Source organism: Vulpes vulpes, chromosome 7, assembly GCF_048418805.1.
Source record: "Vulpes vulpes isolate BD-2025 chromosome 7, VulVul3, whole genome shotgun sequence".
In the NCBI taxonomy this organism is placed as follows: domain Eukaryota; kingdom Metazoa; phylum Chordata; class Mammalia; order Carnivora; family Canidae; genus Vulpes; species Vulpes vulpes.
In genome coordinates, this window is record NC_132786.1 from 59,738,376 (window position 1) to 59,762,079 (window position 23,704).

Below are 23,704 nucleotides of genomic sequence, written 5' to 3' on the forward strand. Positions count from 1 at the left end.
ACTGATGGTATTTTACCAACACTTCTGCTCAATCTAGAGCTAATGGCAATAGAAATGGGGTCAGACTTTGAGGATATTCATGATGTAATATTCATTTTGTCAATTAAGACTTTCATTTAAACATGGAGATATCATAAAGAGCATCCTACACAAATTTTTTTTTGGACCGTGGTTACAGAATAAATATCCCAAAACATGGTGGCTTAAGAGATGACACTTTTATTCTCTTAGTGTCCAGGGACGAGAAGTGAACATCAAGAACTCAGCAGGGCCCCAGGGACTGTGAAGCCCAGTCCCTGACCAAGGCCTGGCAAAATGCTCCTGTTTGTCTTGGTCTCTGTTTAGTAAAGAAGACAAATGGACTTAGGTTTCCGCCTTTCCTAAGACTGTTCAAAATGCATAAACTGGAAATGGTCATGGCCACAAGTAGGAATGAATTGTCGTTTCGACTCAAATGTGTTTCAGCAGACACTCCCAATTCTGTAAGCAGAATAAGCCATAATGACACTTCCAAACCACGAGCTAACCCCGTGCCTTCCTCCCTGCATCTACAACTGCCAAAACCATAATGTGTAAAAAAGGTGCAAGCCTACGACATACTCCAATTCAATCAAAAGTACATAAAGAATATTGGTGTAGAATTACCTGAGGAAAAGTTAAAATTAGGCATATAAACACTGGATTTAAGATATAGACCTGTCAGAAAAGGAGCTTTAAAGAAATGTTTCCCAAAAGCATAAAACCAGCCAGAGGATTTCACTTCTAGACCTCAGACACACCTAGGCAGACAATGGTATTCATCAAGACCTTCATCATCTTTGTATATTGGAATCGTAGTAGACGGAGATGAAGGTGTAGAAGCAAGCTATGGATGCCATATTCCCAAATAATTGGTTACAGCTACAAACATTCTGCTGGTGAGGGGAACGTGTTCCTATGTGATAGCTCCTTTGGGAGAGTGATCTTCCGTCTCCTAGAGCACTAATGTCTAACACTCCTTGGCTTCCTTGGGGTTACTCAAAGGAAAGGACATTCAAAAAGGTTTCCTCTGAACATAGAAACTCTGAACAAATTCTGTTCAGAAAGGTGCAGGGACAGTTAAGGAGGTTGAGAATAATCTGAAAGTGTTGCCTTTTGTGGGAGGCAAGATTAGGAGCTGGGCTGACCTGAATGGTCTCCCTCAGAGAGGGACCACACCCAAATCCCATAATCCAATCAAGCAATTAGTGTGGATTAGAGGACTTTATGCCTTATCCCAGGGCCAAAAGCCATAAAAGGTGGAGGTGAGGGTCACAATCTGCCATTTGGAAACTGGCTCAGTGAGAGGAGCATCCCTTTGCCACCTGAAGCTCCTGGTTGAATGTATCTTGTGGACACTGTTTCTGCAGGCATGGAGGCTGCCCACCTCCCCCGCTCAGAGGAGCCTCAGTTCAGTGCCTCTCCCAAACCCCAGTCATGCTGGTCAAGGAGAGGCGGTGCTGAAGTCCATGGAGGACCCTCTGTGCCCGAGAGGACATCCCCTGCATCAAAGACACTCTCCTCCCCGACTGACCCGTTGGCTCCCGCAGCACCAGGGCTGCCTCCCACCAAGACGCCTCTGAGTTGGAAGAGCCTTTCCCAGGTGGGCGCTGGGCTTCAGAACATGGGCAACACTTGCTATGTGAATGCGACCCTGCAGTGTCTGACCTACACAGAGCCCTTCGCCAGCTACATGCTGTCCCAGCAGCACGGGACCACCTGTAGGAAGCAGACATCCTGCATGCTGTGTACTCTGCAGGCTCACGTGACGCGGGTTCTCTGCCGTCCTGGACGTGTGCTCCGGCCCCTGCCACTCCTGCTCGCCGCCTTCCACAGAGGCAAGCAGGAAGATGCCCATGAGTATCTCATGTTCATTCTGGATGCAATGCAGCAAGCATGCTTGCCTGAGGACAAGTCCTCAGACCCTGAGCGTCCTCAGGACAGCACCCTCATCCAGCAACTCTTTGGGGGGTACTGGAAGTCGCAAATCCAGTGTCTCCACTGCCAAGGCATTTCGAGCACTCTGGAACCTTACCTGGACATCAGCCTGGACATCGGGGCTGCTCAGAGTGTCAGCCAAGCTTTGGAGCAGTTGGTGAAGCCCCAACTGCTGGAAGGTGAAAATGCCTACCATTGTAGTAAGTGTCTAGAGAAGGTGCTTGCGTCCAAGGTGTTGACTTTGCACACTTCCCCGAAGGTCCTCATCCTGGCCTTGAAACGATTCTCAGACTTGACAGGCCACAAAATGACTAAGGAGGTGCAATATCCTGAGCGCCTTGACATGCAACACTACCTGTCTGAGCAGAGGGCAGGACCCTTGGTTTATGTGCTCTATGCCGTGCTGGTGCATGCTGGGAGGAGTTGCCACAGTGGACATTACTTCTGTTTTGTAAAGGCAGGAAATGGCCAGTGGTATAAAATGGATGATGCTAAGGTCAGCGCCTGTGATGTGACTTATGCGCTGAGCCAACCTGCCTATGTCCTCTTTTATATGCAGAAGACTGATCTGGAAAGAGACCTTAGGAGGGAGTCAGTCGAGGGAGGACTCGCATCTCCCGAGGCAGATCCCACGGTGGTGGGTGAGGCCTCAGGAGAGCCAGCAACGGATCCCTCCGTGAACCTTCCTGAGTTGGAGGAGCGTGGGGAAGAGACCTCAAGGCAACAAATGACATTAGACCAGTGGAGATGCCTCCAAGAACGCAACCGACCTAAGCCTGAACTCAATGTCAGGAGAAGAGAAATTGCCCTTCCTGAGGACGCAGTCATCCTTCACCACTCCAAATACACACCTGAGATGCCGAAGAATCATCCTCAACAGACCTTCGACCTGCTCACCACTGCAGCTGGGATGATCCCACCTCAGGTGGCCGGGGACGTGGCCAAAGTCCCGCGTGTGCCAGGGAGAGCCAGACCTACCAAGAGGACGAGCAAGAAGGGACAGAGGTCTGGGGAAGCAGTCCAGGGATGCGCCTCCTAACTTTGGTGCACAAGGGCGCACACACCCACAAACACAGCGTCACTCACTCCAAACCCGAACACAGTCCCATCCTGGAAATATTTTGTGTTGTGTGAAGTGTGTGTTCAGTGTGTGTGGAAGAACCATCTATCTGGTGTGTTCATGGGATATGGCCTTCAACTGAAACTAGAGGACACTGATATTTAAAACTGGTTCTTTGTCAGGATCTTATATTGGGATAGTGTGGATTTCATACGGGGTGTATGGAGGAACCTGCCTCTCCTTCAGCCTTGGGGAGAGTGGGGGCCACTTGCAGGTGAGAGGCAGTGAGCAGTCATGGTTGAGAGTGGACCTGGGGTTGGAGTGATTTTATTTGACCCTCCCGTGATGCTCCCACTTCCCATTGCTTCTCTTCTATTTATATTGAAAGAATATTTTCCTAAACAAAAGTATTTGTGGGGTCTTGCTAGCAATACACATTGCTTTTGGTCATTGCTTGGAAATTGTAAGAAAGGAATTAAATGCTTATTTGGGGGGAGATAACTGCATCCAGCCTGGTGGAATCACGTTGATTATATTATGTTCACTTCACTCTCTCCCACATTAACACTGAAGAGAAGGAAACTAACAAGGACTCGTATTCCAAAGGGAAATGCCCAGCCTCCTTTGAACATAAGTTTTTACGACTATTTTGCTACCATCTGCTCTGAGGCACCTCCTGACACAGAAGTGGACTCTGGATTTCAGACCAGTTCAAATTCAAATTTGGACCTGGGTTGATACCTCTGGAAAACAGTGCCAAGTTCATGAATCTAGCAAAAGGTTTTTGAGGTCAGGTTATAGGTGCTCTGCGTTATCTTTTTATTTTTACAGAAGAGATTGTCAAATTATTGTAGAATGGATATTATTGCATGACCACCAAATGCCTCTGAGTGTGACCATAGATGTGCAGTTGTAACATCACATCATAATGTTATTTTCACTCTGTATTCAAACTTGGACATGCCACCCTTACTGGAGAGTAAGGGGCAATAGGATCTGTGCAGAAGAAATCACACTGGTTTGTAGATTTTCATGTATCAAAGGCAGATTCGAGATATAAAGTGTCAAGGTTTTTTTCTTGTCTGGGAATAGTGTTTCTTTTGACCAATACAGTTTATTGTGTCGTAAAGAGTGAGGGAAACTTTGTGCATGTCCTGCCAAGAGTTCCCTAAGAAGTCCTGCAGGTATCCCCGTCCTCTGCTGACTGTCATAGGGGATGAGACAGCTCATGGACTCGGGGACTTGTCCTCCACAGCAGAGGACCCTGAGAGGGTGTCTGTTGGAATGAGGATACGTCCCCACCTGGACTGATGTGGTGAACCAGCAATTCCTCCCTTGCACTGGATGGAAACGGTCAAGTCCACAACGTGCTGGGGGTCCTGCTTTTGTGCGCCTACACATACACTCCCCCCACTACACAGATGCTGCAGTTTTGCGTTAGGTAAATCTATAGGAATGTCAAAGCGTGCTTACCAATCCGGAATGTCAAGTTTGTCTTAGTGAAATCCATTTTCTAACACATGTAGGGAAATCATCCTGGCAATTTGTAAATTGGTTATAAACAGAAATTAACAAGTTAATCTGAAATTGTTTTATAAATATCTGAATTTCTGATTTAGAAAAAGATCCCATCCAGAGTTCTGCAAGTTACACCATGTTTTCTCCTAGAAGACGTTTTCTGTACTTGTTGATATTATTTTTCTGAAATTGTTATGCAGAATATTGCATCTGCTTTGTTTGTTTTTGCACTAAAAAGTTATTACAAAGTTGTGTGTTTTTTTTTATTCTTGATAATTAATTCCCACATATGATTTGGTGTGCAGGCTTTTTCTCCCCAGTATTTCAGAACCTTGAAATAGTTATTTTATTTCCAGTTTGGCTCCTCACAGAAGCTTCTTTGCCTGCTTCCCGTGAGTGGAATTCCCACAGCCACCTCTAGGTCACCTGCAGCTCAAATTCATATCCTCCCCCCATGGGAATTTCTCACTCCGACTCACTGGCTCAATATAGGGGAAGCGCCAGCAGCCATTTCAGAGGAAATGCAATGGCACATAGGGACATTATTCTTCAGGGTCTCTTCAGTTATGAGAGCTCTGACCAGGAAGATGCTTGTCTGAGAAGTTAGGGTGGAGGGAGTAGATTGAACCAGAAGCACACCATCTCTGTCCAAGGCTAGCAGAGACCCCTAGGAGGGATGACGGGAGATGGTTGGATAGCACACTGTGGGGGCTGTGGAGGCTGGACAGTCAGCAGATGGATTCTCTGGTTAGGTGTCTGGACGTCAATGCTCATCCTGTCCAGGCATCCATTAGTCACTCGAGGGGTGTCGCTCTATATCGAGATCTATTACTCATGAGGACAGACCAAAGAATCTGCAGAGCCTCCAACGGAACAGATTCATTAGTTCTTTCCTGGGACACCGGAATTGCCAATCCTGGATGAAGTTCTAGGTAGATCTGCTACCTGTTTCCAGGTTACAATGTGTTGAGTCCTGGCTCCATCAACCTGTGGCAAGATGTCAGGCTGGAATTGTTTTCACAGCGGGGATCTGGGCTAAAACTGGGTTTTGGGGATAGCCCCAAGGCTAGATTCCATGGCACTATATGGAGGTTTAAGCTGGGAGGCCACATCCAATCAATGGTCTATGAGCTTGACAAGGAGGGTAGGTTCCTGTCCATGGTGGGTGAATGTAAGCTGAAGGATTACCTGACTCCCCTTCCTGAGGTTTTGTGTTGTCCAGCAGGAGAAAACAAAGTCAGGACTTTTCACAGGAGATATCCTAGGGCATGTGTCTCCTGGCAGGTTTGAGCTCAGGCAGGAAACTTGGGGAAACAGCTTCTAGGGAGATTGCCTCCTCCCGTGAGGCGTGCATCATCCCATTACCAGCTGCTCCAATTGAAGACACCACAGATGGACCACATCTTAGCTCTGCCTCTCCACTTCATAGAAATCAAGCACAGTAAAGGCATGGAGATGAGAACAATCCATTCCAAGGTGATATTATTAAAAGTGCTCATTTTAATGGGAAAAGAACCCCACCCCTGTGGTGATAAGGGGACATTAAATACATTAGGCTCCTGTTACAGAGGGCGAGATGAGAAGGTTTCAATACAGTGTTTTAGTTTCATAAGAAGAAGCCATTGCATTCACTCTTCTGGCAGTGGACCGAGCTAATCCTGTCTTCAGAAAGTAGGATAGAGGGGACATTCCTCAGCATCTTAAAAGCCATCTACGGAAAGCCCACAGCAAACATCATTCTCAATGGGGAAGCACTGGGAGCCTTTCCCCTAAGATGAGGAGCAAGGCAGGGATGGCCACTCTCACCCCTGCTATTCAACATAAGATTCCTAGGAATCAGCCTATCCAAAGAGGTAAAGGATCTATACCATAAAAACTACAGGACACTTCTGAAAGAAATGGAGGGAGACACAAAGAGATGGAAAAATATTCCATGCACACGGACAGAAAGAACTAATATTATGAAAATGTCAGTGCTACCCAGGGCAATTTACACCTTTAATGCAATCCCTATCAAAACACTTTGAGAGGACTTTCAAAAAGAGTGGGAACAAATCATCTTAAGATTTGTGTGGAAACAGAAAAGACCCCAAATAGCCAGGGGAATATTAAAAGGAAAACCATAGCTGTCTTTAAAAGTTTTAGTGATACTGTGTGTGATACATGATTTGGAATATATATGGAATCAACACATTTTGTTGCATTAGGGATTTTTCCATTTGGAGACATCTCAGTAAATCATTTCCACGTGGTGACTCTAGCATGTTGGGGCTCACATGCCAGTGATCACACAGAAACAAACAATTGAAGGAAACATGGAACCTGAAGACTCCACAAGCAAGCAAGGGAACTCGGGGAGAGAATGGAATTTTAAGAAATATCTCACAGAGGAAGAGCATGGAGTGAAGACACTGGGTGCAGAGACGGGAGACAGTGGGGGATAAGGAGGAGCCCCGCCGTCAGGAGGGAATCCGATGCTGCCAATTCCTTCCAATGTGGCTGCTTTTGCCCTTGGAGTGTCCTAGATAATGTCTGCTTGAGGGCCTTGCTGTCTCATGCTTCTTACCTGGAAATGAGAAATAAGGCCAAACATGTGGGTCTCAGGAATGTGGGAGGGAGCCCCGAATCCAGCAGCACGGCCACTGGGGAGTCTCCCTGAGAATCTCTCTCCCTCTCTTTTTCGGCCCCCCTCTCTCCAGCTACTCTGTGGTCTCTCTCTGGTCTCTCCCTTTCTCAAATAAATAAACAAACAAATCTTAAACAGAAACAAACAATGAAACATGTTCATGTCTTGGCATCTATGTCCCCACATCCAAGTCGATTAGATCCGTGGAGCCCGGTGTTACTCAGTATTTCAGGGTGTGGGAAGCACTGAAGTCCTTTGCACTTTGCTACACTGACCTCCTCTCTCGTGTCCGATCCACCTTCCAACTCAGAGACATTTTCAAGACATTTCCAACAATGTGGTTTGGTTTTGGGGTCTGCCGTGCACAGTCTGGATCCCTGCTCAGTGAGAGGCTCCATCTCACTCTCCAGCTGGCACAGATCTATCCCCTTAGCTCTCTTTCTCAATATGTCTGATGAATAAATAAAATTTAAAGAAACCCTGATATTTTCTCCACAAAATTCAAATGTCACATTATTTTCTAATAACTGTGATTCGTGAATGTTATAATTCATTCTGAAAGGAAATAATGGAAACATTAAATGCACGTTTATGTGACCAAAGTTTAAAACAACATGAGAATGGCCGCCCAAATCATAAGAATCTGCATAATCACACATTAATTACGTTTAAACAATGCATTAGTCAATCTTGTTCCTAAGAAATATAATTGTTATATAGCACCATTAGTTAACCTAAAAACCCACATTCATTCAGTTGAGAATTTCTCTCTGGGTTTTCAAATCGGTGCTGGTTGTATATGACCATACACATTGCTGCCGACACTCCACCCATGCTGGTTTGGACAAATGGTCTTTCAATATAGAGAGAAGATAAGCAATGGGATGAGGGATGCATGAGGACACGGTCAGACATGCTCACACTGACCCCAGGTCCTCAGCATCATTTCCACACTCAGAGCTGGCTGCTCACTGCTTCCAATCCTTTCACCTGCAAGTGGCCCCATTTTTCCCCCACGGATGAAGGAGGGGAGGATTCACCCAATGTGCATTCAACTGTGCTAAATACATCTATTACTAATATCCATAACCTATACCAGTTTGTTCAGATAACTCTGTCATCTTCCATATCTGGATGAGAGTGGATTTTCCTTTGGGAAGATAGGTTTGGGTTTGGTTTGGCTGTGTTTGGTTGTGTTTGGTTTGGTTTGGTTTGGTTTTTTGATGGCTGGGAAGCAAGACACGTGAGGTGACGAGAGGGGGAGAACAGGCCTGCTCAGGACTTCTTCTGCTAGCCTTTCTCCCTGGTCTCCCTGTGCACATGGACAGAATCCCCTCCACTGCCCATGAAGTCCCAATTGTGCTGGAGAGCCCAGCATTAAGGCCCTTTGCTCAAGCCTGCCTGCCTCCTCACCCCTGTGCCCTATATTCCTGCATGTCCAAGAATCCTTAGGCTACTTTGCTAGTTCCAATCCCAACATGTCCCCGTGAGGATAGGCCTTCCTACCTTTGGTCCTCTGGGATTTTCATAGGCTTCCAGAAATTAGGCTATATTTCTATTTATGTACGCATCTCTTGAGCGCCCAGGATGCTGCATTTTCCTCAGAAGCCATGAGATAGCAATAGGGCAGCATTTATGGGATGAGACAGGTGCCTGAGGCTCAAGGGGCCAGACTCTGACCCAGGTCACATAATGATTACATGAATGGGAGTTACTTAGGGCTTGGGGGCGGGAGAAGGATCCCACAGTGTGGCTTCTCTACTGGCCTCTGTCTTTTATTTTATTTTATTTTTTTTTTATTTTTTTTTTTTTTTTGGCCTCTGTCTTTTAAAAGCCCAGGGTGCTCATTGAGGAACTCCTCTACCCTCTACCTACAGGCATCCGCACAGAGAGAGGGAACACCCTTAAACAGGTGCCCTGGAGTGAGAAAAGAGCAGTCAGTTGTTTTGCTGAAAAAAAAAAAATTCTCTGAATATAAGTATGGAAGTGCTTGGTTTGGTTTGGTTTCATTGGCATGGTGTTGTATTGTTTCCATGGGCCCATATCAGAGATAACCCTGAGAAAGAGAGACAGAGAGAGAACAATGAGGGAGAGAGACAGAGAGAGAGAGAGAGAGAGACCATGGCCTTGGTCTCGTGCTCTTTGGACAACTTGTCAACCATTGCCTCCTTAGGAAATCATCAGGAGGGTAAAAAATCTCCTTGCCCAGGTCTCAGAAAGGAGGCATCATGATCCAACATTAAAGATGGATCCAGAATATGTATAGAGGGAAACCACCCATTCATCCCATTACAGACCAACCTGCGACTGAAGGCCCATACAGTACACACAGCTCCCTCACAGGGTGAACAGGGATCAATGTTCCCTATGCAGTACTTCACGAAGGAGACTGGGTGTGCAGGAGACCCTCAAAGTCTACATATCCCCCAAAACTATCAAGCTGTTGTCTCGTCTCAGTTAATTAAGGCTGGAGGAATTAAATTAACTATAGAGAGTTTCAGAATTGCTGAGTATAAAAAAAGTAAACAAAATCAAAAGAAACACATGCACGCATTTCATCGGTGCTAACATTTTATTAAGGGAAATAAAACACTACACACAATTCTAAATTAACGCTGAGAAAACCGAAATGCACAGATGAAATATTGCCCATCACAATGCCCACAAAGCTACCACCACAGTCTAGAAAAACTCATCTCAGTAGAAAACAATATGTCTATTTGCAGGGCCCATAGTGGGTGCTCGATGCTGACACCCCAAAGGCAAACATGTGTACACCACAGACACCTTAACATCTTAGATTCTATTTCCATTGGAGTGACAAGTGCTCATTCAAAATTCCCTGCATTTCTTGGAAAACCTATTTGCAGAAGAGAAAATTCACTTTCCAGAGGAAAGACTACCCTTTGCCACAGCACACAGATTTCCCTAAAGAAAAGTGCAAGGTGTGTTTTGGGGTTCAGTGTCCATGCACAGACCCCAGGGGCATGAGGGGTAGCACGCTGTGGACCCGAGAATTTCCATGCAATGGAGCTGAGCAAGTGCTGATTCCCCACATGAGTCCAGTAGGGACTCATGGTCCTCAGGTCCATGAGGGTCCTCAGGTCCGCAGTCACCCCGTCAGGGTGCAGTGGGCCGGACGACAAGGGTCCGAGGCCAGGATCTGGCTCATTAGCTCTCACTGTCTTCTGAGGATGAGGACACCTGTAGGTCACCGTGGAGGACACTCCAGGGGCCACAGACACAGGCTCTGTGTGACATGTGGGGGGCAGGAGGGCCCTGAGCAGGGCCTGGCTTCTCGGGAGAAAGGAATGAGGGAGCGACTAGGAACCGGGAGCTCCAGCAGCTTCTGTCCAATCTGGTGAAGACCATTCTCAGGGGCTGAGTGGGGGCCCGTGCAGAGGGCGGCCCTGGGGGATCGGTGCAGGGCTGCAGAGTTCCGAGGTGAGGTGTGGCAGATGTGGGCTGGCGGCCCTTGCTTGGCTGGAGGGCAGGTGTCTTCCTGGTCTGTGGGGGCCCGGCTGTGCATCCACGGGCAAGTCTGCTTCCTGGAGGACACAGACTCCCCGAAATCCCCACAGGGACTCCCTGGGTGCTCCTGGGAGTGTGCTGGCTGGGACTCCACCGTGCTTTCTTTTGGGGGTTCTGGGACCTGTCTAGGGACATCTGGGCACATTTCTTGCCTGGAGTCTGGAGAGGCATTTGAGAATTGTCGGCCAATGCGTTGCTGACAGCGGGATGGGTGTTCTCAGGATACTTGGGTGGTGCCTGGGTGTGTCCCAGCCCATGACCCTTGGAGCCAGCCTTGGGACCCTCTAGGGAGACTCTGCAGGGCCTCTTGGCTCTCTGCTGCACAACCAGGCTATTAGCCCTGACACAGGGTTGGCGAGCCGGCTGAGGGGGGTCAGCGATCAGCCCTTCCTGGGCACCAGGAGGTCCACCAGGTGGGCTGAGGCTAACTTTAGTGCTACTCAGAGGTGATGTGGAATGGCACTGGAGTCTCATGACAGGGGTCTCAGGACGTGGCTGCATCAGCAGGGCAGGATCAGGGATAGAAGGCCTCCTGGTGGTGTAGACGGGCATCGGCATGTGTGGACGCTGTGGGAAAAGAGAACACACGGGACTCCATGAGTTTGGCCCCAGCACCAAGGCAAAATGAACACTCAGGAAAGAAAGAAAGAAACCAACAAATGGCCAAGTCCTTCGTAACCACCCCCTCCCCCGGAAGAGGGAAAGAAAGAGATGGAATCTGTTGACCTAGGAGTAGGGAATGCGGCTGCAAGGCTGGTCCAGAACAAAGGCATGACAGGACTGTTGATGCACTTGAGACATGGGGGGGGACACGCAAAGTCCTGCCTCACAGCGATGCTTCCTCCATTGGAACAGCACTTCCATCCACTCTGCTCATGAGGCGATAGGAGTCCTGCTGCTGGAGAGTCATGGTGGCAGCTCCTTACTGGGGACGGGCAGGGGGGTGATGTGTCATGAAGGACAGAGGCCTGTTCTCTGAGGTTGGTATGTGCTCCAGGAGTGCCGCCAATGACAGTTGCAGTTTCTTTCATGCAGAGCCTATGAGAGAGTCTGCCTTGGCATGTGCCAAGCTCCATACATTCCCTGGTGCAGGGACATTGTCCAGCTACAAAACCCCACACCAAATCAGCAGGGACAGCTCCATCACCCAGATGTGGACCCTGTTAGCCTGGGAGCTCCTCTGCCTGCCTCGCCCAGCCTGGCCCTGCTCCCAGTCCCCCTGCACACTGTGCAGGCACACGGACTCGGGGTCTGTCGTATCAGCCCTGGCGTTCGGGTCACAAGCCCCAATCCTCACCTTCGTCTCTCTGCCTTCTCCCTCTCAGCCTGGTTCAACAGCCCAGCCTGGTGCCGCTGACTCCCCGGCTCCACATTCTCCTTCAGCCTCCTGCAGCCCAAGGCCACAGGAACGAGGGTCGTGCCCCAGTGTTTTATGGGGCATCTGGTGCTTGATGCCTTGTGTCCAAAGGCCCCACAGTCCCTGCACTTTACCTGTGGAGGAAAGGGGAGTGTTCAGTTCATCCACTCAAATGCCAGTGAACCTGCCAAGCACACGAATGGGAGGCCATCCTCATGGAGTGGCACATGGGATGAGGACAGGGGACATCCTATCTGGCTAGTGAGGTGTCAGTATAGTGAAGACCTCTGGATGCTTACTCCCCATCCTGTGGAAGGGAGGAAAGGGGAAGAGGGTTTGGAGGTGTCAGGTTGAAGACAGGTGGAAACATCATTAAGACTCGGGACAAACACAAGGCTCAATCTGATCTAATGGTGCCCTGGGGCTGATGCTCAGAGCCTCTGAGTGTCCCAGTGTATAGCCTGGGGGATTTCCTGCCCATATCACGATTGACAACTGAGTCTGGGCCACGATCTTCCGGGAGCCTAGCCTGTCTCAAGACCCCTGGCAGAGCTCCTGCTTCAAAACCCATGGCAGCCTCCCCACTCACCCTGGGATCCTCCTCTGTGCTGGGAACTCTGAGGGCCAGTCCTGCTGTCTGTGGCCTCTTGCCTTTCTGGGGTCTCAAGGGGCTGTGGGGCCCAAGCTGGGAGTGACGGGCCACCATCTGTCCCACATCCTGGGGGGACAAGTCAGTCTGCTTCGGTGATGGGTTTCAGGTAGCCTGAGGGAAAAGAAACACATGAGTCCTATTCACCATGACATGGGCCTGCTCCCTGTACTGTCTTCCCAAGGAGGCCTTAGTGAGCTTCAGGAGAGTTGTGCAAACACACTTTTCCCCCTGTCACTTCTCTTTCCTCCTTCCTGCCTGCGTTCTCCTGGCCAAGCCACATCCCCGCTCTGAGGAAGGCCGCCCTTAAGCAACGACTCTTGTTGACACTATCATTAAGTCTCTCCACATCCCCTGTGGAAGCAAATCCAGGGACAGGACTTCTCCCGATTGAGGTCCAGTGGGATGCACCATGGAGCTCGCAAAGGGCAAAAGCATCAAGAAACTGGGCTTCCCTCTCATGTGAATGCCCCTTGTGACACCAGAGGAAGCCACAGTTAAGTCCAAATTTATTGGGAAAACACATTCTCCTCTACTCGGTGGGAAGCTGCCCATCTGAACACTTCCATTCCATGTGTTCGTGGCAGTGCCCCCAATTAACTGCCATCGAAGCTTTGGAAGGTGAATTTCTTTTCTCTTGGAAACCAGGTGATCCTTCTATTGAAAAAAAGGTCAATTATTTATGGGAGAGAGAGAGAGAGAGAGAGAGTGTGTGTGTGTGTGTGTGTGTGTGTGTGTGTATGTGTGTGTGTGTGTGTATGAGGGAGAGTGATCACCTGAGCTGTAGGAAGGACAGAGGCAGAAGCACACACTCCAGTTATCAGAAACCCAGTGAGGACCTGGATCCATCTCCAGAGCTTGAGATCATGACCTGATCCAAGTCAGTCCCTGAAACAATGGAGCTGCCCAGGTGCCCTGATCCTGTGTGTTCTCTAGGTCTGCAGGGCCCACTGAGACATTTATGGGCCTTCTGTCCCTGCTCGTCCACCACCCCACACCAATGTGTCACCTGAGGCCCCATTCCATTGGCATTGGAACCTCCGGGTGTCTTGGGCATTCACAGCCATGCCTTGGCTCATTCTCTGTCCTCAGAACATGTTAGACCAGAAAGAGTCCTTAACCCGTGGAGGAAGGGCCAATCCCTCCATTATTTCCTCACTGTCCCATTGCTCTGTCAGGGAAGGTCAGACCAGTGGCCTGAAAACTCACCTGAAGTGCAATTGTGGTCCTCACGCCCATCAGGAGAGGCTGAGAAAGGTCCTGGACAGACTCCACTGCAGGAGACTGTGTGTCCCGTGGGAGAGAGGGATAGTGAGGTTGGCCACTTCCGTTGCTCCTGGACTTTTATACTGCCCCAATGTCACGTGACGTTTCAGCCACTTGAAAGACGTCCCCCTAATCCTCTTAGCTGCAGCAGGGTTTGAGCCAATCAGCAGCTGCAAGGAGGCTAGGGATGCCCTCATGAGAACGATTTCTATGACTGTGTGTGTGCCTGTGTGTGTGTGTGTCTCTGTGAATGGAGGTGTGAGTCCATGCGGATTTGGTGGGGATTGGAATTTCTGCAAGTGAAATTATATTGGTACATTTTACTGTGGAAATTAACCTTAGGACTCATGTTTCCTGAACTACTGGTATTTTACCAACACTTCTGCTCAATTTAGACATAATGGTATTAAAAATGGGGTCTGGGTTTGAGGTTATTCAAGATATTATATCCATTTTCTCAACTAACTTTCAGTTCAAAACTGAAATATCATAAAGAGCAAGATCTTCCAATCGTCTATAATCGCTTGATTGGATTAAGGGATTTGGGTGTGGTCCCTTTCTCATAGAGACCTTTCAGGCCATTCCAGGTCCTAATCGTGACTCCCTCATCAGACAGCACCTTCAGGTCTTTCTCAACCTCCCTAACTGCCCCTGCTCCTGTCTGAACAGAATTTGATCAGTTTCTATGTTCAGTGGATATCTCTATGAATGTCCTTTTTCTTCCTCAGTAACCTCAAGCGAGCCAAGGAGTGTTTGACGTCAGTGCTCTAGGACAGGGAAGATCACTCTCCAAAGGAGATCAGGTATCACATAGGAACACGTTCTCCTCACCAGCCAGAATGTTTGTAGCTGTAACCAATTATTTGGGAATATGGCATCCTTTGCTTTGCTTCTACACTTCCATCTCTCTCGACTATGATCCCAATCTACAAAGATTGTGAAGGTTTTGATGAATACCAGTTTCTGCCTAGCTGTGGCCCGGGTCCCTCACAAGCGAAATTCTCTGGCTGGTTTTATGCTTTTGTGAAACATTCCTTTGAAACTCCCTTTCCTACAAGAGTCTATATCCTAAATCCAGTGTTTATATGCCTCATTTTAACTGCTCCTCAGGGAATTCCACCCCAATATCCTGTATATTCTCTTGATTCAGTTGGAATATGTTGTAGGCTTGTGCCTTTTTCCACATTGTGGGCTTGGCAGGTGTAGATGCAGGTAGGAGGGCACTGGGCTAGCTTGTGGTTTGAAAGTGTCGTTATGGCTTCTTCCGCCTACAGAATTGGTCGTGTCTGCTGAAACATTTTTGAATCGACATGACAATTCATTCCTACTTGTGACCATGATCCTTTGCATTGGAAAAGGAGGCATCTTTGTGCAGGATAGAATAGTGAAGAATAATGAAGTTTAGGAAATTGTATAAGTCTTAGGAAAGGTGGAAACCTAAGTCTATTTGTCTTCTTTACTGACCAGAGGCCAAGAAAAACAGGAACATTTTGCCAGGCCTTGGTCACTGACTGGGCTTCACAGGCCCTGGGGCCCTGCTGAATTCTTGATGTTCACTTGTCATCCCTGGACACAAAGAGTAAAAGTGTCATCTCTGAAGCCACCATGTTTTAGGATATTGATTCTGTACCCATGGAGTCCAATCAAAAACTTGTATAGGATGCTCTATATGACATCTACATTTTTACCTGAAAGTTTTAATCCCTGAGCCTTCCCTGCTGATGAAGGCACATACTGAAACCCCTGATGAGACTGTCCAGTCCCATTCCACATCTCCTCTGAGTACCCATAAAGTTAGCCTCAGCCCACCTTGTGGACCTCCTGGTGCCCAGGAAGTGCCGGTCGCTGACACCCCTCAGCTGGCTCGCCAACCCTGTGTCAGGGCTAATAGCCTGGTTGTGCAGCAGAGACCCAAGAGGCCCTGCAGAACCTCCCTCGAGGGTCCCCTGGCTGGCTCCCAGGGACATGAGCTGGGACACACACAGGCACTACCCAAGTATCCTGAGGAGAACACCTGTCCCGCTGTCAGCAACGCATTGGCAGACATGTCAAATGCCCCTCCAGACTCCAGGCAAGAAATGTGCCCAGATGCCCCTAGACAGGACCCTGAACCCCCGAAAGAAAGTCGGTGGAGCCCAGCCAGCACACTTCCGGGATCATCGAGGAAGCCCCTGTGGGGATTTCAGGTAATCTGTGTCCTCCAGGAAGCGACGTGCATGTGGATGCCCAGCCATGACCCCACAGACCAGGAAGACACCTGCCCTCCGGCCAAGCAAGGGCCCCAGCCCACACCTGCCACACCTCACCTGGGAATGCTGCAGCCGTGCATCGATCCCCCACGGCTGCCCTCTGCACGGGCCCCCACTCAGCCCCTGAGAATGGTCTTCACCAGATTGGACAGAAGCTGCTGCAGCTCCCAGTTCCTAGCAGCTCCCTCATTCCTTCCTCCCGAGAAGCCAGGCCCTGCTCAGGGCCCTCCTGCCCCCCACATGTCAGACGGAGCCTGTGTCTTTGGCCCTTGGAGTGTCCTCCATGGTGACCTACAGGTGTCTTCATCCTCAGAAGACAGTGAGAGTGAATGAGCCAGCTTAACTGGCCTCAGACCCTTGTCCTCCACCCCACTGCACCCTGACAGGGTGACTGCGGACCTGAGGACGTGGCCCCTCCTGGACTCATGTGGGGAATCAGTGCTTGCTCAGCTGCATTGTGTGGAAATTCTCAGGTCCACAGCGTGCTGCCTCTCATGCTCCTGGGGCCGTGCACCCACCCCCAAAACATACCTTGCACTTTCCTTAGGGAAATCCATGCACTATGGCAAAGGCTACTCTTCCATGTGGAATGTCAATTTTCTCTTCTGTAAATAGATTCTCTGGCCTCCCGGTGGCTCCCTACAGGCTGCATGTCCCCTCTGTCCCAACTCAGGGTGCAGGGGCCTCGGCCTGGAAGGGGCATCGGATCGCCCCGATGAACTCCAGCCGGACGGAGCTGCTGGAGCAGGAAGTCCGACAATTGCAGCTCGCCTTGCAGCGCAGGGACGTCATCTCAATTTGCAGCTTCTTAGACGACTATCATGGATTCGCCACCACGGACTAGGTGCCGGACCTGCTGTTCACCGAGTGTGCACCTGCCCCTCCGCAGCCCAGGGGTGGGCCACCTGCTGGTGGGGAGGCTGGGGATGGTGTGAGCTTCCCGGCCTCAGGCTTCTCCCCGGCTTGGAGCGAGGTCACCCAGGCCCTAGTGGGGTCCTGGAGGGCAGCCCCGGGGCCTGGCCTGTGGCAGTCGGCCAGAGGGGCTGTGCTTGTGCTCAGCAGCCGTCCTACTCCCCCGTGACGAGGCCTGTGTCTCCTCCCCACTGTCACCAGGGTCCTGAGCTGGCCTGTTTCCCCATTGAAAGGGAGGTTTGAGAGTCCATCGGGGGTCTGTGTCCTGGGGCAACCAGACCAGGGGACCCCGGGACGCCCCAGGCCCACTCCGATATGGGTCATGGGCCTGGCCGGAGCCCTTTCATGCTCAAGCCTTCAGGAGGCCCCAGCAGGTGCGGGCACTTCACCAGGAGCTTCCCGTGGCCCCACGCACAGAGCTGATTTCCCCCGGGTCTCTGACCTAGTTGCGGTCAGAGGGTGACAGCCCCCATGATGAGAGGTGGTGTCCACAGGATGACTCATGGGATGCCCTTGCCCTCCTCTAGATATGGGTGCATCGTAGCTGCGTGTGGTGACGACGTCGCGGTCCTGCAGCACTGGAAACTGTGAGTGACTCCGGCTCCTGCAGGAGGGCCTTCCTTCTCCAGGAGGGCAGCGAGTGGACTGTGGGGCGGGGGCGGTTGCACCCTCACCCCACACATCTGCAATTCCCGTGACAGGGTAAAGGTCTAAGGCCTCTTCTGGAAAAGAGCGAAGGAGAGCCAGGATGGGGTGCGGGCCAGCATAGGACTTTCATACTGCTTTTGAGTGAACCTAGAAAGTGCTGAAGTTGCTGGTGTAGGTGGGCAGTCACCATCCGGTGCCTTTAAAGGTAAGTTCCCGTTTTTTGGGACTTTAAACATTTCCAGAGACTCAAGTTGGCTGAGATTGACCAATGGTGGTTCCCTGACGCTGAGCTGAAGTACAAAATTCTAAGGATATTTGGGCAGGTGTCAGCTGAAACCTCTCCAGGAAGACAAGAGCTGCTCCTTGGTTCCCAAGTAGACTCAGAAACATTTGACGACTCTGACCATCCAAGAACAAAATCCCTATGTCTTCCAGCTCATCACAGGAGTTATCTGGGCCTACAGGAGCCCTCATAAAGTTTTATTAGAGATTCAGTTAGGTCATGGGATGCCTGGTTGGATTTCAAGTTTTGACAGGATCAGTTCTCAGTGTCTGAGCTGAAGCAGGTAATTCTGAGGATGCTTCAGTTCAGGATAACTTTCTCCATCATCTTCAGGGAGGCGAGTGATCCCTGGGCTCCCAAGTGTTCTTTAAAAATTTTGGGGAGGTTCTAGTGGACCAAGGATGCCTAGAAATGGCCGCAGCTTGCTATGTAGAGAGGGTTTCTGGGAGGGGTTCAGAGGGAAAACCAGGCATAGCCCAGTTAACTCCCTGAAATGAGGATGGAATAGAGATGGAGGAGATAAAAAGAGAAGGTAGAGCTACTTGGGGAGGGAACCTGAGCTCCATGAATAGGGACCAGCCACCCCAACTGTCAGAGTCGACAAGCACATCTCCCACCCCTCACCCCTTTTCAAAAAGTGCAACACGGTTAAATACCACTGGGCTCAACAGTAGAACTTCTAGATTTGAGTTCTGATCCTCCACTCTGGCCTCTAACTGGAAGTGTGGGACACAGAACCTGGGCACTTTCAAATCTCAGATGCTCATCTGTTCGGTGATCTATAGTTGCCAAACATCACTATGCAGGAGATTTGACTGGACACGTGGTTTTAAAAATTCAGATTTTTAATTTAAGAATTCCGAATATGAAAGTGTGAGACTCGGGGACAGACCTCTGATTTTCAAAAATATTCTAGGTACTAGAATCAACTTTTTATTTTATAGTTTTTTTAAAATTTTTATTTATTTATGATAGTCACACACAGAGAGGGAGAGAGAGGCAGAGACACAGGCAGAGGGAAAAGCAGGCTCCATGCACCAGGAGCCTGACATGGGATTCGATCTCGGGTCTCCAGAATCGCACCCTGGGCCAAAGGCAGGCGCTAAACCACTGCGCCACCCAGGGATCCCTAGAATCCACTTTCTAAAAAAGGATTTTATTTATTTATTTATGAGAGACACCGAGACAGAGGCAGAGACACAGGCAGAGGGGGAAGCAGGCTTCCTATGGGGAGCCCGATGTGGGACTCAATCCCCGGACCCCAGGATCATGATCTGAGTCAAAGGCAGATGCTCAACCATTGAGCCACCCAGGCATCCCTAGGTGACTAGAATCAATTTGGCTCTGGAAACCCTGATTTATATTACCTCCAAGGCCACTTCTAGCTCTAAAATTTTAACATTGTAAGAATTCTCGTAAATATGAATGTGACACTTATACATAGTTTTTATGATTCAACAACACGGTGTGTGTGTGTGAGTGTGTGTGCATGTGTGTGTGCATATAGGCATAATATGTAGCATGAAATGTAGAACGATATCCAATCCCTAATCTAGGTAAATGAGAACAATGTTAGAGAGAAGGGAGGAAAAGTTATGGCACAATTTGCACATACTGGGGAATAATCTATGTACATTTATGCTGTCAGGAAATTGTGTGATTTGTAAGGAGAGTAAGCCGAACAAGTCATTTTTAACTTTAGTGCCTGAGTAAGTGGTAAAAATATTTACTAAGATCTAGAATACTAACTGAAGCTCAGTTTTGTAAAGGAAGGGATAAACTGCAATAAAAACTAGTTATTTAGGGGTACCCATCAGAGATCCAATTAGGGAAGACCAATGCCCTATAAAACTTTAGCATGAAGTTAAAGTCGGAAACACAGTGTAGGATTTTTATCAGACAAGCTCATTTAGGTCAACAAAAACCATGATGAGTATTCCGAACACGAAATGCAATGCAAAGGATTGCTTACACAGGTAGCAGATGGTCAAAAGTCCACAGAGGTTAATAACTAATGGCCCGGAGGAGGAAATGGGAAAGGCGCTATCAGCGGCAGGGTCCGAAATCCTGGTGTTAGCTACCTACAGGTGGAGGCTGGATGTATGAGTACGGGACGCAGCACAGCTGGTGCTCAGACCTCTAAGTCAGGAGCAGCACATGACTGATACTTAAGACTTTAAGGAAGGAGTGTTCCATGACTGGGGCCCAGACAAGTGGGGTGCGGACATCCTGCAGACAGTGTTCAGACTTTTGAGGAGAAGATACGACCGAACAGGGGCCATGGAGAACCAGGGTACACAGCAAAACAGGTTATGTCCCAGCTGGGCCTCTAATGGCTGCACCCCCTGGATGCTGCTAGTTCCTTCAAGGGATCTTGCAAGGCTGCTGAGAAAGCCAAAAGGAGTTGGAGCCGGGAGCCAACCGTCTGTTGCTGTTGGGGTGCTGCTGGCCAGAGCTGAAAATGGAAGGGAGAGTCTTCACCCTATATCTTAATTTCCTGCCTACTGCCATGTCTTGCATTAAAGGGGCTAATGGGGAGCAACTGGCCTCCAGGTCTGGTGGATGCAGTGTGCAGGGCATCCATGCACTGCCGTGGAGTGGAGTAGAGAACGGAGACTTGGAGCCTGGAAGGGCTGGTGAGTAGGTAATGCCACATCAACAGGAGAGGCTGAAACATGGGAGCTCGTGGAATTGCTTAGAGACATGTGTAATATGAAGGTTGATGCATCCAGGGTGTGCACAATCCCAGGAAAGGGAGAACATAGGAGAACAGGGAAGAAGAGAAAGAAAGTAGTTGGAAGATTTTTATCTTCGAGGGCAGAGGAGACAGGAATGAAGGAGGAGACAGACCACATTGTGAAATGCTCGCGAAAGTACCAAGGTAACAAAAAATACCAACCATCGATTGCTGAGGGTGCCCCTGGAGTGTTTACAAAGAGCATGGTGACCGACACATGTGTAAGAGGTCATGGTCTCCTCAATAAGAGAAATCCCAGCAGCATGAAGGTGGTAGACGATGTTTCTGTGAGTTGAGAAGCAGAGGAAGACATTATACACACCACTGTTAATTTTGCAAGGAAAGGGGAGAGAAAAAAAAACCAGAAAGAACAGGGGATGAGAACTAAATACCTTTAGATTCTCAAAGGCAGTTAGTTTTATCTGAGGCCTGGGTAAACAACTTCTGGGAAGACCCCAGGACCTGTGCTACATTCAAAAAGAGAGCTTTTTCCACCCTCTCGGCTCTTGCATGGTTTTCAGAATAAAAAAAATCAGCCCATTAGCCATGAAGATATGTAGCTGCAACAGAACATTTTTTAAAAACATGTTTTTATTTCTTATTTTCCAGCCTTTACAAATTGGCTCATCCTTGGAAGTTGTGTTTTATTCTGCTCTCCCTTATTTACATCTCTGCAGAAAGCAGGCTAATCAAATAGGTAAGGAAATTCTCCAGAGCAGAGCCAAAGGGCTGTGTTTCTTCTGTTCTGGAGCAGTGTGCTGTCAGTCTAGGATGACAGAGGCCTATGACATATATCTTGCTAGCCCTGAAACCTGGGAGTCTGAATTTTGGCAAATCAGGGCAAAAGCAAACCTGTATGCCGTTACTATCATCCCGGACAAGCAAGGATCACAAGGTCACAGGAGGGATCTTGGAAAGAGTCCAATTCTTCCTCAGCTGTGTCCACTACTTCTTCCACCCAGCTGCTCACTGGAGCTGCTAAAAAGTATTCCGTGCTCAGGCTTCTGCTCTCAGTCAGGGCCCCATTTTGTGGACATGCTAAGAACATAAGACCAAAAGCCAGAAGTGTTGCTGTGACTAAGCCAGCAAGAGTGGCTTCTTCTTCGGTCTCTATCTCCTCCGCTGTAATGAAGGTGTTGAATTAGACTATCTCTAGGAACCCTGCTCTTGAAGAGACCATGACTGCTACATTCTCACTACAAGTGGCCAGCATGAAGATGCTACCCAATCTTTGGCCAGCTTAAACTTTGACACAGGCCCTTTTCATTATGGCACTTGATGTCCCAGATTGAAGAGGGAGGGGAAGCCATGCTAACAGCTATCTGTGAAGGAGCTGGAGAAGCATGAGCCAGCAGTACTGCTAAGGCTGCCACAATTTGTGTCAATCACATGGGCCATTTACTATGTGGTTGAGTCGTCTTATATTATAGACACCAGAGTCTGAACGACAAAGAGCCAGGGTCACACCTGTGTCTGCAGCCAGGGTTTTAGAACTTTTCAACCATGGTTCCACCTTTCCATTTTCCCTGTTTCATCTGTTAATCTGCTCACTCACTTTATCAATCCATAAAATAATTAATGGGGCCTCTACCAGCCAGTGGGGATTCCAAAGGCCAACATAACACAGTGCCTTCCCCCAGGCAGCTCACGGCTGACAGAGGGTATTTCTCTGCAGTGCCAGAAGCTGGATTGACAGCTTCATTCATAGAATGCCCATGTTGGAGGTCAAGAGAAAAAATGCAGAGATGTTTGCCGCATTGGAGCTCACAGCCAGAGGATCTTTGCTTCTCACTTTCTGTAGCTCCTGCTTGGCTTTTAATTATTCTTCCTTTTTTTTTGCAGCAAAGTGGTGTCAGTTCAGCTCTACAGCCCCCAGACTTATCTTCAAAGGAAAGGCACTCAACTACACAGCGACCATCCATCTTCTGGCACTGCAACCTTCTGCGTATAGCTCCATGGGCTGAGTGAAGAAAGCAGGGCCTCAGTTATCCAGTAATTGGTGACCAGAAAGCAACATAACATCACCCAGGCCAAAAATCACAATTCCCTATTACCGAGTCTCCTACAGACACAGAGTACACGCCTAGCGATCAGAAAAAGCACATGTCACCTGAGCAGCTGTATGGGAGCTCAGATTCCCTGCACATATTACACAGTGTCCCTACTGGGTATTCAATTCCCTCTGCCATAGTCATTTCTAGGATATCTAGAAGCAGAGCATGTCTTCCTGGGATGGAGGCAGTCTACTTTCTAATTTCAATAACATTCCTTTCCAATGTGTGATTGTTTTCATGTCTCCAAATTAATAGTCTCAGACATATAACAAAAGGGAAAGATGGTGCTGTTTATACTGTAGGCAGGTCAACAAGAGACCACATGCAATGATAGATAACAGCTGTGTGGCTGTGGAGTTTCAAGATTTAGGTGCAAAGATAAACCTGAGGTTGATCCATTCTGTAAGAAATATCAATGAATAATGGGTTAAATTCTGGAATTGAGGGTGATATGGACAACGAGTTTTTCTTCAGAACAAAGATTAAGCTGAAGAGAGTAAGGTATTTTGAGAGAAGTGATTGAAAATAGTTTTTGGTGATAGATGTTCTCAGGAGAAATAATACAAAGAACTGGCAGTCACTCCCAAAGGGAACCTGTTCTAGGAAAATACAGCTTTGAGGAGGAGAAAGAACACATATTGCTGTCCTATACCTGAGATAATGCCATGCTAAAGAAACACTGAACCTGTTCATACCCCAGTTAGGACTCAGACCAACAGAAAGGAATTGCACAGCCTTAGATTTCTGCTCAAAGTAAGGGGAAATTTTTAAAATAGTCCAATGTTGAACTTGGGATATTGTAATAGACTACGGAAATTCATCAGGCATCTAGCCAATCAACTGACATGGAATACTCAT

The 23,704-nt window shown here is 48.6% G+C and overlaps 1 protein-coding gene across 1 annotated transcript; it reads left to right on the top strand.

The window, feature by feature from the left end:
• Positions 1-1,390: 1,390 nt before the first annotated feature.
• Positions 1,391-17,056, top strand: LOC140599560 (ubiquitin carboxyl-terminal hydrolase 17-like protein 6). Its single transcript, XM_072762701.1, has 2 exons — positions 1,391-2,911; positions 16,886-17,056. The coding sequence occupies exons 1-2, from the start codon at positions 1,391-1,393 to the stop codon at positions 17,054-17,056; spliced, it is 1,692 nt and encodes a 563-aa protein (XP_072618802.1).
• The last annotated feature ends 6,648 nt before the right edge of the window (positions 17,057-23,704 follow it).